The 14,337-nt window shown below is 48.4% G+C and overlaps 2 protein-coding genes across 2 annotated transcripts in view; both read left to right on the top strand.

Moving 5' to 3' along the window:
• The window catches only part of LOC121011342 (IgGFc-binding protein-like), a 9,991-nt gene extending 1,733 nt beyond the window's left edge, over positions 1 to 8,258 (top strand). Inside the window, exons 3-7 of the mRNA XM_040445610.1 lie at positions 991 to 1,537; positions 2,286 to 2,485; positions 4,660 to 5,055; positions 7,599 to 7,891; positions 8,074 to 8,258. Of these exons, the coding sequence (XP_040301544.1) occupies positions 991 to 1,537; positions 2,286 to 2,485; positions 4,660 to 5,055; positions 7,599 to 7,891; positions 8,074 to 8,122 (1,485 nt within the window). The 3' untranslated portion in view covers positions 8,123 to 8,258. The remainder of the gene's footprint in view (positions 1 to 990; positions 1,538 to 2,285; positions 2,486 to 4,659; positions 5,056 to 7,598; positions 7,892 to 8,073) is intronic.
• Positions 8,259 to 8,574: 316 nt separating this feature from the next.
• SDHAF1 (succinate dehydrogenase complex assembly factor 1) lies at positions 8,575 to 9,704 on the top strand. The gene has a single exon (XM_040446029.1). The coding sequence runs from the start codon at positions 8,698 to 8,700 to the stop codon at positions 9,052 to 9,054; it is 357 nt and encodes a 118-aa protein (XP_040301963.1). The 5' UTR covers positions 8,575 to 8,697; the 3' UTR covers positions 9,055 to 9,704.
• Positions 9,705 to 14,337: the final 4,633 nt, after the last annotated feature.

The following is a 14,337-nucleotide window of genomic DNA, read 5'->3' as shown; positions in this document are numbered from 1 at the left end:
AAAAAAAAAAAAAAAAAAGAAAAGAAAAGAAAGAAAAAGAAAACTATAAAGAAAAATAAAACAAGGAAGAGAGAGTACAGAAACAGTGTAAAAAGGTTTAGGATTTTGAATAAGGCGATGAGGAAGACTCTACTGACAAAGTAACATTTGAGTCACTGATCTGAAGGAGGTAAGGGAGGGGTCCATGTGAACATCTGGGAAGGAGCAAACCAAGCAGAGGGAACACAAAGTGTGAAGGTCAGGGAACTGGGATGGTGCCTGGTGTGTTGGAGGAATAGGAGGAAGTCAGTGTAGCTTGTGAGTGAGCAAGTGAGTAAGGGGTTGAGGAAGAGATAATGAGGTTGGAGAAGTGATGGGGCCAGATCACTAGGGCCTTCTAGGATGGGTGGGGATGAAAACTTAGGCAAAACAGTAGCAGAGAAAGCAGGAGTGTGGTGAGATTCGGCAGCCAGAAGTAGAGCTTCAAAAAGAAGTGTGGTGAGACCTCATGAGGAAGAGAAGGCCAGAGGAAGGGCCCTGGGACCTATTTAGTGCTAATTATGTGCTAGGCACTGTTCTGAGCACTACTTGTACCATCTCATTTAATCTTCATAGCAACTGTATTAGTCAGCTAATGCTGCATAACAAGCTCAAAAAAAAATTCTCAGTGACTTACTCAGCCAGCTTTCTCACACATCTGTGAGTTGACTGGCATTTGGGTGATCTTGACCTAGGTCATTAAGCACTTCCCACATGCTGAGCATTTTTCTAAGTACTTTTTGTTGATTTATTTAATTCTCCCAACAGCCCTAGGAAGTAGGTACTTTGATCCTCCCATTTTACAAATAAAGAAACTAAAGTTCAGAGAGGCTAACTTTTCCACCCAACTCTCACAGTTCATTTGTGGCACAGCTGGGAGGGATGTCCAGGATACTGGGAGGCGTGGGAGCAGGCTCAACCTTCTCAGCCTCAGTCTTGACCCCTTTCTTTGACCCCTTTCTTCCTCCCCAGGTGGATGGTGAACACTGCCGGCTGCCCTGGGTACTGCCGGGGGGCAGGGCCTGGGCCACGTTGGAGGGCCGCCACGTGGTGGTGCACACTGCCTGTGGGCTGCATATCATGTATGACTGGGGCAGCCAGGTGCGCCTAACTGTGCCTTCCACCTTCCACGGCCAGCTGGTGGGGCTCTGTGGGGCCTTTGGTGGCCAAGTTGGCCCCCTTGATCTGCCTCTAGACACAAGATCCTGGTCCAGGGGCCTGGTCACTAACCCCTGCCCACTGCCCCAGCCCAGTCTTGGCTTTAGCATCAGCTGCCCCACACAACTTGCCCAGATCTTCAATGCTCCCAAACTGTGTAGACTCCTACAGGCACCAGATGGTCCCTTTGGCCGCTGCCTGGGCCATATCAGCCCCAAGGCTTTCCTCAGGATATGCCTGCAAGATGTATGTCATACCCATGGTCAGGACCTTGGTCTCTGTGATGCCCTCACAGCATATACTGCCGCCTGTCAGGAAGCTGGCATCCCTGTGAAGCTTTGGAGGGGACCCAAGCTTTGCCGTGAGTGCTCTGGCTGGGTGTGGGTTGCCTCCGGGGCAGGTTGAAGGCAGCAGGAAGAGCCCCTTCTCCTGATGGGGATCAGAGCAGTCCTGATGTAGATGGAATTGGCTAAGCAGTGTTGGGGGGAAGGGCATCCAAGGGAGAGAATACTGGAATTTCAAAGGTGTGGAAGTTGAAAAATATCAGTGGGGGGGCACCTGGGCGGCTCAGTCGGTTAGGCTTCTGACTTCAGCTCAGGTCATGATCTCATGGTTTGTGAGTTTGAGCCCCACATCGGGTTCTGTGCTGACAGCTCAGAGCCTGGAGCCTGCTTTGGATTCTGTGTTTCCCTCGCTTTCTGCCCCTCCCCCACTCACACTCTGTCTTTCTGTCTCTCAAAACTAAATCAATGTCTTAAAAAAAATTTTTTTTAAAGCAGTGGGAAGTTGGGGCGCCTGGGTGGCGCAGTCGGTTAAGCCTCCGACTTCAGCCAGGTCACGATCTCGCACTCCGTGAGTTCGAGCCCCGCGTCAGGCTCTGGGCTGATGGCTCAGAGCCTGGAGCCTGTTTCTGATTCTGTGTCTCCCTCTCTCTCTGCCCCTCCCCCATTCATGCTCTGTCTCTCTCTGTCCCAAAAATAAATAAACGTTGAAAAAAAAATTTTTTTTTAAATAAAGCAGTGGGAAGCTAGCCTGACTGGGGCAAGAGGCAATAGGACTGGAGAGGGAAACTTGAGTCCTAAGCACCAGCCTTTGCCATCCACCTGCAGCTCTGACTTGTCCGCCTCGGAGCCACTACAGCATCTGCACACGGACCTGTGATGGGGGCTGTGTCCAGCCTACCAGCCCTGCTCACTGTTCTACCCAATGCTATGAGGGCTGTGAGTGTGACCCTGGATTCATTTTTGACGGCACAGACTGTGTGTCTCAGGACCACTGCGGCTGCTTTCACAGTGGACGCTACATCCCTGTAAGAGAGGTCCCCAGGCATGGGTGGGTGGGTGCAAAGTTTCCCATATCTTGTCATAAAATGTTCCCCAGGGGCACCTGGGTGGTTCAGTTGGCTAACCATCTGACTTCATCTCAGCCCAAGTCTTGATCTTGGGATCGTGATTTGAGCCACACATTGGGCTCTGTGCTGGGCATGAAGCCTACTTAAGAAAAAAAAAAAAAAGTTCCCTGGACCACACTATATCAGTCAGCATTTGCCATTGTAAATGAAGAAAATGATGCCAAGTATCTTAAATACAACAAGGAACATACCTACCTTTAATTGTTTAAATCTGAGGCTTTCACGCATGGCTGGATTCAGGGACTCAAGTGATGTCACTAGAACTCAAGTTTCTTTCTGTCTTTCATCCCTGTCTTTTCCTTTTTCTATGATAGCTTCTATATCAAGTAGGCTCTAGGTCCAAATGCTATAACAATCTCAAAATTACAGTGGCTTAAATTTGATAGAAGCTTATTTCTCTCTCATGAACGGTCCAAGAATAACCAGCTTGGCTCATCCAAGTCAGGGACACAGGTTTCTTCTATCATGTGGTTCTACCTCCCCTGTAGTATTGTGATCAGCTACTCCCCACCACATCTTCATTCAAGCAAGTTGGCCAGGAAAAAGAAGGGACAGGGAGGTCAGGCCCCGCTCTTTAAGGGCATAACCCAAAAGTAGCACATATCACTTCTGTTCATATCCCATTGGCCACAACTTCACGAAGGGACCCCATCTGGCTGCAGAGGAGGCTGGAAGATGTATCTTTAGCTGGGTATCCCTGAATGCAGCCAAAAATTCTAATTCTGGGGAAGAAATGGAGAATGGATATTTGAAGACATGCATAGCCTCATTTTCAAATCACTTCTGCATGTTGGGCAGTGGTGGTCCCCTTCTTCTCCAAGTTTATGATGTACAGTTTAGCCATCTCAGTGGAAGGACAGACCCCTCTCTCAATAGTTCCAGCAGAAGTCCCAGTGCTGACTCCTATTGTCCCACTTGCCCATCCCTAAACCAGAGAGGCCAGGAGATCTGGGGTACTCTGATTTGTCTCTGACTAGCCAGACCTGGGGCATGTGCCCAGAGCTGAAGCCAGAGGGTAGGTATATCACCTAAGAAACTCCACAGACAGAAAAGTGGGGCTAATTCCCCAAAGAAACTGGAAGGCTGTTACCAGAAGACCACAGATGGATGGACCCTCGGCAGGCAAAGCGTCCTCTTCAAGGCTTTTCAGCTCCTTGAATCCATTCAGAGGTAAAGAAAAGCCCCCCAGGGGATGACTGACATAGTTGTCTTGGAGATTCGAGGCCACCAGATATGAAAAAATGATTGGTTAAACCCTAGTGGTGCCTGGGTGGCTCAGTCAGTGAAGCTTCTGACTTTGGCTCAGGTTATGACCTCACGGTTCGTGAGTTCAGGCTCCACATCAGGCTCTGCACTGGTGGTGTGGTGCCTGCTTGGGATTCTCCTTCTCTCTCTGTCTCTGTCTCTCTCTGTCTCTCTCTCTGCCCCTTTCCCACTTGCACTCTCACTCTTAAAATAAATACATAAACTTTAAACCCCAAACCAACCCCAGGAACGAATACATGCCCACACTGGGAGGAACAGGGCATAAGAGCTGCTACAGCTGCCATTGCATGTCTTCTCCACGCTAGTACTGACACTGGCCACACATCAGAACTTGCAGAGAGCTCTTAAGGTTTTTCACACACCAGTGAAAAAAGCAGAGGGATTGTCCTAGATTGAAACAGACTTTAAAACCACAATAGTCAAACGCAGTACACAAAGCTTGATTATATACTAGTTGAAAAAGAACAGTTAATAGATATTTGGGGGACAATTGGAGAAATTCATCAAACTTTTTTTATTTTTGCCCATCTCAGAGAAAAACAGCTCAATGGATTTTTAATTTGTATTTGTCTTGTTAGGAGGTTGAGCATCTTTTCAAATGCCTAAGAAACATTTCTTTTTGTATTAACTTTCTGAATAGCTTTGTTCATGTTTTTATATTGACTTATTGGTCTTTTTCTTTTTTATTTCTAGGAACTCTTTATATATTAAGGAACTTAGTCCTTCATGATATGTTTTATACATGTGCTTAGCTGTTTGTTGATACGGTTTTTTGAATTTGATTTTGAGTCTCTCTCTCTCTGCAGGTTGGGGAGGCACTGATCCTGCCTGGCTGCCAGGAACGCTGTATATGCTTGCATGGTCAAGGCCTCCAGTGCCAGCCCTTTTCCTGCCCACAGGGCACAGACTGCATCCTGGATGGGGGTGTGCGGTGGTGTGAGCCCAGGGAGGGTGCTACATGTCACCTAGTGCCCGGGGGCCTCTTCACCACCTTTGATGGCTTCAGTGGGCTCACACCCATTCCTGTTATGTCCTGTGCCTATGAGCTAGCCACATTGGTGGGTTCCAGGCCCCAGGATCCTGACTGGTTCCATGTCATTGCTGACTTCCTGCCCTGTCCTAGCTGCACTGCTCTCAAACCACGAGTGATCATCGGCTTCAGGGATGGCTGTGCAGCTGTGGGAACCAATCAGGAAATATGGGTAAGGGACTTCCTCAGTAAGAGCCAAGACTTTTTTATAATCTGGCACTGATCTCTGGGGCCTTTTGATCCCTTATTGGCATTCCATACCCTTTTAACATAGAACTCTCCCATCACTGTGCTCTCACATTGACCTCCATTGGCTAAATGTCCTTGTCATGCTCTCCCATGACACTCTCTAGACCCTATATAAACTTCACCCTGGACTTCTCAGGACCCACTGATCCCCCACATTGACTCAAGTGCTGCTCAACTCCTGGGAACTACTGACTAAGTAGTCATCTACCACTCCTCCTCCTCCTCCTCCTCCTCCTCCTCCTCCTCCTCCTCCTCCTCCTCCTCAGAGCTCTAATAGGGGAAGCCCAGGTAGCCCAGGTAGAGTGATCAGGGCTGGAATGGGAGAAGCACAGGTAGACTGTGGAAGCCCAGAGGAGATACTCTCAGTTTAGGAGACCAGTGAAGGCTTTCTGGAGAAGGTGACAAATGAGCTGAGACCTGATTTTAAGCTTGGGAAGAGAACAGAACAAGGCCAGGAAAACAGAGGGAGCATATTTGGGGAATAGTGGTGAAAATGAACTGTTGAGTTTAAAATAGCCCACTAAATGTCTTTGGACTTAGGGCCAGGGAGGTTGTTAGTGACTTCAGAAATCACAGCAGGGGGACAGCTCCTGGACTGCAGGTTTGAGGAATGGAGACAGCAGGAATAGACAGCTCTCTTGACAAGTTGTACATACAAACTGCCCTTGTCAAACAGGTGAGAGTAGAGATAAGCCAGGAAGAGGCAGAGGCCTTTTAAAACTGGTTTACCATTACGATTTTGTGATGGGAAAAACCCTGGGATGTTTAAGTGCTGATGGGAAGGAGCCAGACAAGGAGAGGTTGGAGATCAGTGGGGAGAGAGGCCAGAGTAGAGAGCACCTGGCTCCCCCAAGACACGTGGAAACCAGAGAGCAGCAGAACTGGAATCTGGCAGGCAAAATGGATACTGTTTATAAGTAAGAGGGAAACAAACCTGAAACCCCATGTTGAGAAATAGAAGGAGGCTACTGGTAAGAGTGGGAGGATGGTCCAGCAAGAGAGCAGCTAGGATTCTGCCACAACCCAGCTCAACCACAAAAAGTGGTGATTAGAACAGTACCACATAGGGTAGCTGTGAGGATTCATGCAGAGTGTGTGGCATATACGAAGTGCTCAGTAAATACAAGCTCTTGGGGCGCCTGGCTGACTCCGTTGGAAGAGCTTAAGACTTGACCTTGGGGTTGTGAGTTGAGCCCCAGGTTGAGTGTACAGAGTACTTAAAAGTAAATAAACTTAAGGGGCGTCTGGGTGGCTCAGTTGGTTAAGCATCTGACTCTTGATTTCGGCTCAGGTCATGATCTCACAGTTTGTGGAACTGAGCCCCAAGTAGGGCTCTGCGCCGACAGCATGGAGCCTGCTTGGGATTCTCTCTCTCCCTCCCTCTCTGCCCCTCCCCAGTTCTCTCTCTCTCTCTCTCTCAAATATAAACATTAAAAAAGTAAATAAACAAACAAAAATTTTTTAAACTGTGATTGCAGGTGCCTGGGTGGCTCAGTCAGTTAAACATCCTACTTTGGTTCAGGTCATGATTTCACAGTTCATGAGTTCGAGCCCTGTGTCAGGCTCTGTGTGTATAGGTCTGAGCCTGGGGACTGCTTCGGATTCTGTGTCTCCCTCTCTCTGCTCCTCCCCTGCTCATGCTGTCTCTGTCTCTCAAAAATAAGTAAACGTTAAAAAAAAAGCTGTGATTGCTCTTGCGGTCACTTTTATATTATTAATGGAGAGGCAATATATATAACAGAATGGTCAAGAACACAGGTCATGAAATCACACCCCTTTGGTTCAAAATTGGCTCTGCCACTTACCAGCTATGTGAACTTGGGCAAGCTACGTTACTTCTCTGGGCCTCAGTTTCCTAATCAGTAAAACCAAGAGGCACCTAGGCATACAGTACTGATCTACCCTGTCAGAGTGTTGGTGAGGATTTAGTATCATTTATAAATTTAATATCATTAATTACATAATTAAGTTAGGTGACAGTATATTAAAATATCAATTACATTACATAATGCAATATACTGTCATACATTATCTTATAAAATAAATAACCAAATATGAAAGCACTTGGAATAGTGCCTGGCACAGAGTATGTGTAAACGGTTATTAGATTATGAAGACACAGGTGAGAGAAATGCAACTGGTTCTAGAGACTTTGTTCTCTAAAGCTCCCTTTTAGGAAAGAGTTTATTATGGAAAAATTCAAGCATCACAAAAGGAGAGAATGGTGTGTCATGAAACTCTGTTACAGTTACAAATGTTTTGCCATTTTTGCTTTCATCTTTTCCTCCCACTCGTTGCTTTGTTCGTGCTGGAGGATTTGAAAGCAAATACCAGACCTTTTTCCTCTAGCAAAGACCTGGGTATGCCATTTTGATAGAGACACCGGGCAGGATTCACAGTAGTTTCAGAGCCCCGCCTCCGGATTCGGGCCCTAATCCCCGCCCTTCACTCGCCTCCTCTCTGCAGGTGAATGGACAACCCGCCAGCCTCCCGGCGCAAGTGTGCAGGGGCGTGGTCGTACGCTGGGCTGAGGGCTCCCGAGTTGTTATCATCGAGCGGTCCCCCATGCTGCGGGTGCTGGTGGGGCCCGAGGGGGCTGTGTCCCTACGGGCCTCCCCCGCGCTACGAGGACGCCTCCGGGCAGCCTGCGGGAACTACAACGGAATTGCAGCCGACGACCTGATACTCCCAGGAGGACTCCGGGATGCCAGCCTAGTCGACGTGTTCCAGGCGTGCCGGGTTCGGGGCTTCAATAACTGGTGAGAACTTTACCTTCTCCTGCCCGGGGACCTGACTTCTCTCGGCAGAGGGCGCGACCAGCGCAACTCCCTGCGCCACAGGCTGCCTTTGGGGACTTGGAGCCCATACCCTCTCTCTGATGGTCTTCCCACAGCACGGAGAAGCTTGTTATTCCACCGTCTCTCTGATGGTCTTCCCACAGCACGGAGAAGCTTGTTATTCCAGCCGTGACCCAACACTTCACCGTCTGACGCCGTACCTCAGCGTGTGCCCAGGGCTGGGACTCGTCCACCCCCCCACTCCCCCACCCTCGACGCACACCTGCCCTGGGGATGGGAACCCACGGACCTTCCTGAGACTGTTTTAATAAATAATTTATGACCAAAACCTGCTTGTGCCTATATCTTCTACTTCCCAGTGCCCCCGCGCCCTGGGGAACACAAAAGGTCCCAACCTATAGTTCTCGTTTCCCAAGACTCAGGAGTTAGGTCGGGACCCTGACCCCTTCCGACCCAAAACCTGAGTCCGAGCACCTAGCTCCCTCCTCCTTCGGTTCCCCAGAACTGCATTCCCCTCAAGGACACAGATTCCCTCTGGGGCAGGCGGGGGAACCTGCAGCTCCGCCCCTGACCCACAATATTGTGACGTAACTGCATCGACAGCCAATCCGGCTCGACGGCGCCAGCTAGCCAAGGCAGGAAGCGGAAGTTTTGAAGCGCGCGGGCCGGAAGTGCCTGTTGCCTTGCACTGCCGTATCTCGCAAAGGTGCTGCTGCGCCACTGTTCTTCGGGCATTACCTGTGTGCGCCCTGGGCCCAGCTGCGGCCATGAGCCGGCCCAGCCGGCTGCAGAGGCAAATTCTGAGCTTGTACCGCGAGCTTCTGCGCGCCGGGCGTGGGAAGCCTGGCGCCGAGGCGCGGGTGCGGGCTGAGTTCCGGCAGCATGCTTGCCTGCCACGCTCCGACGTGCTGCGTATCGAGTACCTGTACCGCCGCGGGCGGCGCCAGCTGCAGCTGCTACGGTCGGGCCACGCCACTGCCATGGGTGCGTTCGTGCGTCAGCGGAGTCCAACCCAGGAGTCCAGCGGCGCGGGGGCGCCAGGGACCCAGCCTGACAATGGCGATGGTCCGAGGAATCCCCTTGACGGAATGAGGTCACCGGAGACACCCCCCGATGGACGGTGACAGGACGAGGAGCTTACCCGATAGCGCAGGGGAACCGGGGGCCCGCCTGACTGTGTGGGGGGACTAGGGAACCTGCCTCATGAAACGTGAAAGGTCTTAAGACCAGCTCAATGGATTGGGGAATCAGAGAGCCCTCCTAGCGACGTGGGGTGCCAGCGACCCCCGTGATAGATGGTGAGAGATGACCGACCTTGCACGATCCATGATAACGGGTCGAACTCTCATGAGGGTTTGGAGTGGCTTGGTTGCCGGCTGGCTGAACTGTGTCAAGCTGAGAGCTCCTTACCCTAAAGCATGGGGAACCAAGACGCCTGCCGTCGGACGGAAAGAGACACCTTTCTATTTACCTCTGGCTCCCCTCTCCTGTATTTAACTCTGAGAAGAGCAGACTTGTTGCTGAGAATTTTGGGAAGATACCCTGATGGATGGTGAGAAGCCCCGAATCCCCTTTGGAAAACTTTCTTCCCGTTAATTGTGGCAGACTAGGACCTGTGGGGAAGGGGCTGGGGTATCTTACCCCATCTGATCAACTGAAGACCCGTCAAGACCTATACTTGATGGTTCTGAGGGGAAACCCTGACTCCTGGGCCCTTCTCCTCCCAGGACTGTTGAACAAAAGGAATAAAATTGGAGATGTGATTACTTCCCTCTTGGTGGTCTTAAAGAGTTCATGTATTTGGGGATTTTTTTTAAAGGCCCTCACAAACCAAGAAGTGACCCTCTGGGAGGGGGAGGTATGGGGAGCTATCTGTTCATCTCTGGAGCCCTCTGGACTAGCAGATTGGTTGAAGCAGCCTAGTTCATGCCCCTGGGCAGATCCATTGACCCACCGTGGTTTGACCCCAAAGAAACCCCAGTTGAGTCCTTAATAGAAGATAGGGAGGTAAGAGAGAAAATGGTGGAGCTCAGGAGGCCTGCCTGGAAACCCCTGAGGCAGTACTGGGGACCTCAAACCTGGCTGAAGAGTCCAGCCTCAGCTACAAGCTAGGACTTTGGTCAGCAACGACCAGGTGTTGGGGAGGAGAGGTAGACCCATAGGCCCCAGGCGTACCTCCTCCCATATCTCTGTCCATTACATCTCTCCCGCATCACTCACCTCTCCCTCTTGCTCACTCCTGGATCCAAGATCTTGAGCCCTAAGAAGCTCCAGGATGGGAGCTTCTGGCAGGGCTGCAGGCAGTGAGCAAGTTCCCACTGGGGCTGGGTGACCTGGGTCAGGAGGGGAGATGTTCTACCCAGGTACTACAGATGAACAGAATCTGTGTGGTAGAGGGAGTGAGGGAGGCAGTTGTAGGTCAGTGGTGATTGAGAGCATGGACTCTGGAACTGGAATGCTTTCATTTGGATCCCAGCTCCAACATGTACTACTAATTACATGATCATGGACCTGTGATTTAACCTCTTCGTGCCTCAGTACCCTTATCTGTGAAATGGGCATCATAATAGGGCCTTCCTCATGTGGCAGTTATAATAGAGTGAATTAAATACATGGTGTGGCACCAGATGATGTCCCAATTCTGTGACCCTCTCGCCTACTTGAGTCCACGTGGAGCTAAAGAAGAGGAGGCTTCCTGCTGTGAGCTCCTGTGTCTGCTCCTTTGCATGAGGGCTTTCTGGGAGTTACAGAATGTGGGTTAATGCGCTTGGGAGCAATCCTTAGCCTGGGGGGACAGCAGTCAGTGGATGAGTGCTCCAGCCTGCCTGTTGTCTGATGAGACAAGTGCAGGTCTATTCCCCAAGGTTCCTCAGAGACCCCCTGTGGGACTGAGCCCCAGTCGCCCACAGCAGTTACCTTTTCATGAGCACCTTTTCTGGCATTTCCCCTGGCCTGTCTCACTCTCCCCACTCCCTAACTCCTGTCTCCTGGGATCATATCCCAAAAAAACCTCCCCCAAGCCTTTGACTCAGAGTGTGCCAATGTTTACACACGGTTGATACTCTCTGTATTTGTGCTGTGTTTTTTTTTACTCTGCTAAGGCCCAGGGTCAATGCTTCTCAATCCCTTAGCCCTGTCAAACAGAAACCTCCTGGTCTAAGAAAATTGCGATAAAGGACTTACGGGGCTTGGGGTAATTTGGAGTATGTATTGTGGATTAATAACAGAATTGAATGGAGTGGCTAAATTTCCTGATTCTGATAACTACACTAGTGTAAGAGAATGCTCTTGTTCCTAAGAACTATACACCAGGGGTGCCTGGGTGAGTTGGTTGAGTGTCCAACTCTGGACTTCAGCTCAGGTCAGATCCAGGGTCATGCGATCAGGCCCTAAGTTGGGGGCCCATGTTGATTATGGAGCCTGCTTAAGATTCTCTCTCTCCCTCTGCCCCTCTCCTCAGCTGTGCTCTCTCTCAAATAAAAAAAATAAAAAAAAAAATTAAAAAGAACTATACACCAAAGTATTTAGGAGTAAAGAGTATCAATCATGTCTACAGTGTGCTTTCAAAATGTTCCAAAATATATGCACATACATAAATATACTAGCAAGAGTGTAAATGGTGAAGCACATGGGGTAAAATGTTAGCCGTGAATCTGGGTGAAGGGTATATGGGAGTTTGATGTGCTAGTCTTAAAACTTTTCAGTAATTTGAAACAAAAAGTTACATAAACACAAAGGCCAATGATCATTTACATTTGGGCACCAGAGATCTTTACACACAGGGCACATTTTTACAGCAGATTTGAAAACAGTAAAGCCTGTTATTTTGAAACTATAAATCTCTTATGCATAGTTTAAAGGCATAGCTTCACAGATCTAGCAATCAATTACAATTTCTGGATTTTTTTACCTTTTAAAAAAATTTTTAATTGCTTATTTTTGAGAGAGAGAGAGAGAGAGAGAGAGAGAGAGAGAATCTGAAGCAGACTCCAGGCTCTGAGCTATCAGCATAGAGCCTGATGCAGGGCTCTAACTCACAAGCCATGAGATCGTGACCTGAGCCAAAGTCAGATGCTTAACCGACTGAGCCACACAGGTGGCTTTTGTGAAATAATATCTGGTTCCCCTTACAGATTCTGATCTCCATTCTATTGGGAACGACAGTTCACTAGAATATGTTCTTGTCTTGGGTCACACACTCAGCTGTCCCAAGGGGCCGAGCCAGTGACCAGGCATGTGAAGTGACCTAGTGTGGCCTTAGGGAAGCGTGGGAAACTCACAGTACCTGATGAGGAGCCACTAGCCACACCAGCAAGTTACCACCATAATTATTTTTTTTTCCCACGTTTTTATTTTATTTTTGGGACAGAGAGAGACAGAGCATGAACGGGGGAGGGGCAGAGAGAGAGGGAGACACAGAATCGGAAACAGGCTCCAGGCTCTGAGCCATCAGCCCAGAGCCTGACGCGGGGCTCGAACTCACGGACCGTGAGATCGTGACCTGGCTGAAGTCGGACGCGTAACCGACTGCGCCACCCAGGCGCCCCAATTATTTTTTTTTTAAGACTTTATTTTTGAGTAGTCTTTACACTCAATGTGGGGCTCGAGTTCATAACCCCTCAAGAGTCGCATGCTCTACCAACTGAGCCAGCCAGGCATCTTGTGTTACCACCACTCTTGCTCAGCTTCCTCCCTCATACAGCACTGGACAATTCTGGATATGAATTATGTGGAAGAATGACTAGGGTTTTCTTTACAGCAGTAAAAGTATTGTGATTTGATTTTAAAACAATCCTGATCTGGCAGTACTCCATGAATCGCTCGTGAGTAAAAGGATATGATGTCTAGAATTGGCTTCAAAGTAATCTAGAGAGAGGGGAGTGGGTGCCTGGGAGGATTGGCCCTGAGTTGATAATAACTGGAGCTGGTGATGAGCCCATGAGGACTTGTAATGCTGTCCCTTCTCTTTTTGTACAAGTTCAAAAAGTATCAGAATTGAAGTTGGGAAAACAAACTCCAGTGGTCCCCAGCCTAACTCGCATCAGAAGTCCTCTCTGTGATCCACAAGGTCTCACCTGATCTGGCCCTGTCACTTCTCTCACCTCATCTTCTCCCACGCTCCCCTCCACCACTCATGTTCCAAACACACTGGCCTTCCCACATGCCAGACACACTTCTATCTCTGGGCCTTTGCACTTTCCCCCTCTACCTATTATGATAACTGAGAGCAACCTGGGGCTTGAGCATTTGAAATGTGATTAGGGACTAGGGAGTTTTAAAATTTTTAAATAAATTTTGGGGCACCTGTGTGGCTCGGTTGAGCATCTGACTTTGGCTCAGGTCATGATCTCACAGTTTGTGAGTTCGAGCCCCATGTTGGGATCTGTGCTGACAGCTCAGAGCCTGGAGCCTGCTTTGGATTCTGTGTCTCCCTCTCTCTCCGCCCCTCCCCTGCTTGTGCTCTGTCTCTCTCTCAAAAATAAATAAACATTTAAAAATTTTTTAAATAATAATAAGGATAAAAATTGTATAAATTTTAAATAATTGAAATGTAAAAACGAGCAGTGTAAAATGTTTTTTCCATTAAACACAATTTTATAGTTTTGGTAGCATTACCAGATTTCAAAGACTTCGTAAGAAAAAAGAATTATAAAATATCACATTATTTCTATATTGGTTACATATTATAATGATAGTATTTTGGGTCTATAAGGTTAAACAGTAAAAACTCAATTATTAAAATTAATTTTACCTGTTTCTACTGTTGACTATTAGAAAGTTTAAAATTAAAGCAGCTACTGAGGATGAGACCTCTGCCCAAATGCCAAAGATTTATCATTGTCGATATGTCAGGAGGGAATGTTGAGACCACTTTTTAGGCAACAGGCTTGAGCAGTTGAGTGAAGCAAAAGGGCCCACAGTGACCACCAAACTGAATGCAGTCTCATTAAGTGACCTGCCTAGAAATAATCATAGGCCCTAACTGACCAATGGGCTTCCCTCAACCAGGCACAGTTACCAAAAGAAGGAAAATTCCTTATGTCACCATACTTCATCACTCCGCCCTGTAACTATAGTCCCTCACCACCGTCTCATGGCAGACAGTCTCTCCTTTGCTGTCCTGGCCGCTGCTCCCTTGCAGTGTATTCAATAAACATATCTCCTGTAAAAAATAATAATAATAAAATAAAATTGTATTTGTGCCTCATGTTACATCTGTCTTGGACAGCATTACTCTAGGAGTCCTGTGGCTTGTTTCCTCACTACAATTTGCTCTAATCACTTAATTACAACATAATGACATAATTATCTCCCTGATGCCTTCCTCAACCACCCTAATTAAATTGTACCCCCTTTCTCTTTGGCCGCTTTAGTTTTCTCCTTAGCACTTAATCACCAACTGACCT

Source organism: Herpailurus yagouaroundi, unplaced genomic scaffold (genome assembly GCF_014898765.1).
Source record: "Herpailurus yagouaroundi ecotype Mexico unplaced genomic scaffold, PumYag 194, whole genome shotgun sequence".
Lineage (NCBI taxonomy): Eukaryota > Metazoa > Chordata > Mammalia > Carnivora > Felidae > Herpailurus > Herpailurus yagouaroundi.
Note: the sequence above shows the minus strand (reverse complement) of the source record. Positions and strands in the feature narration are given on the sequence as shown.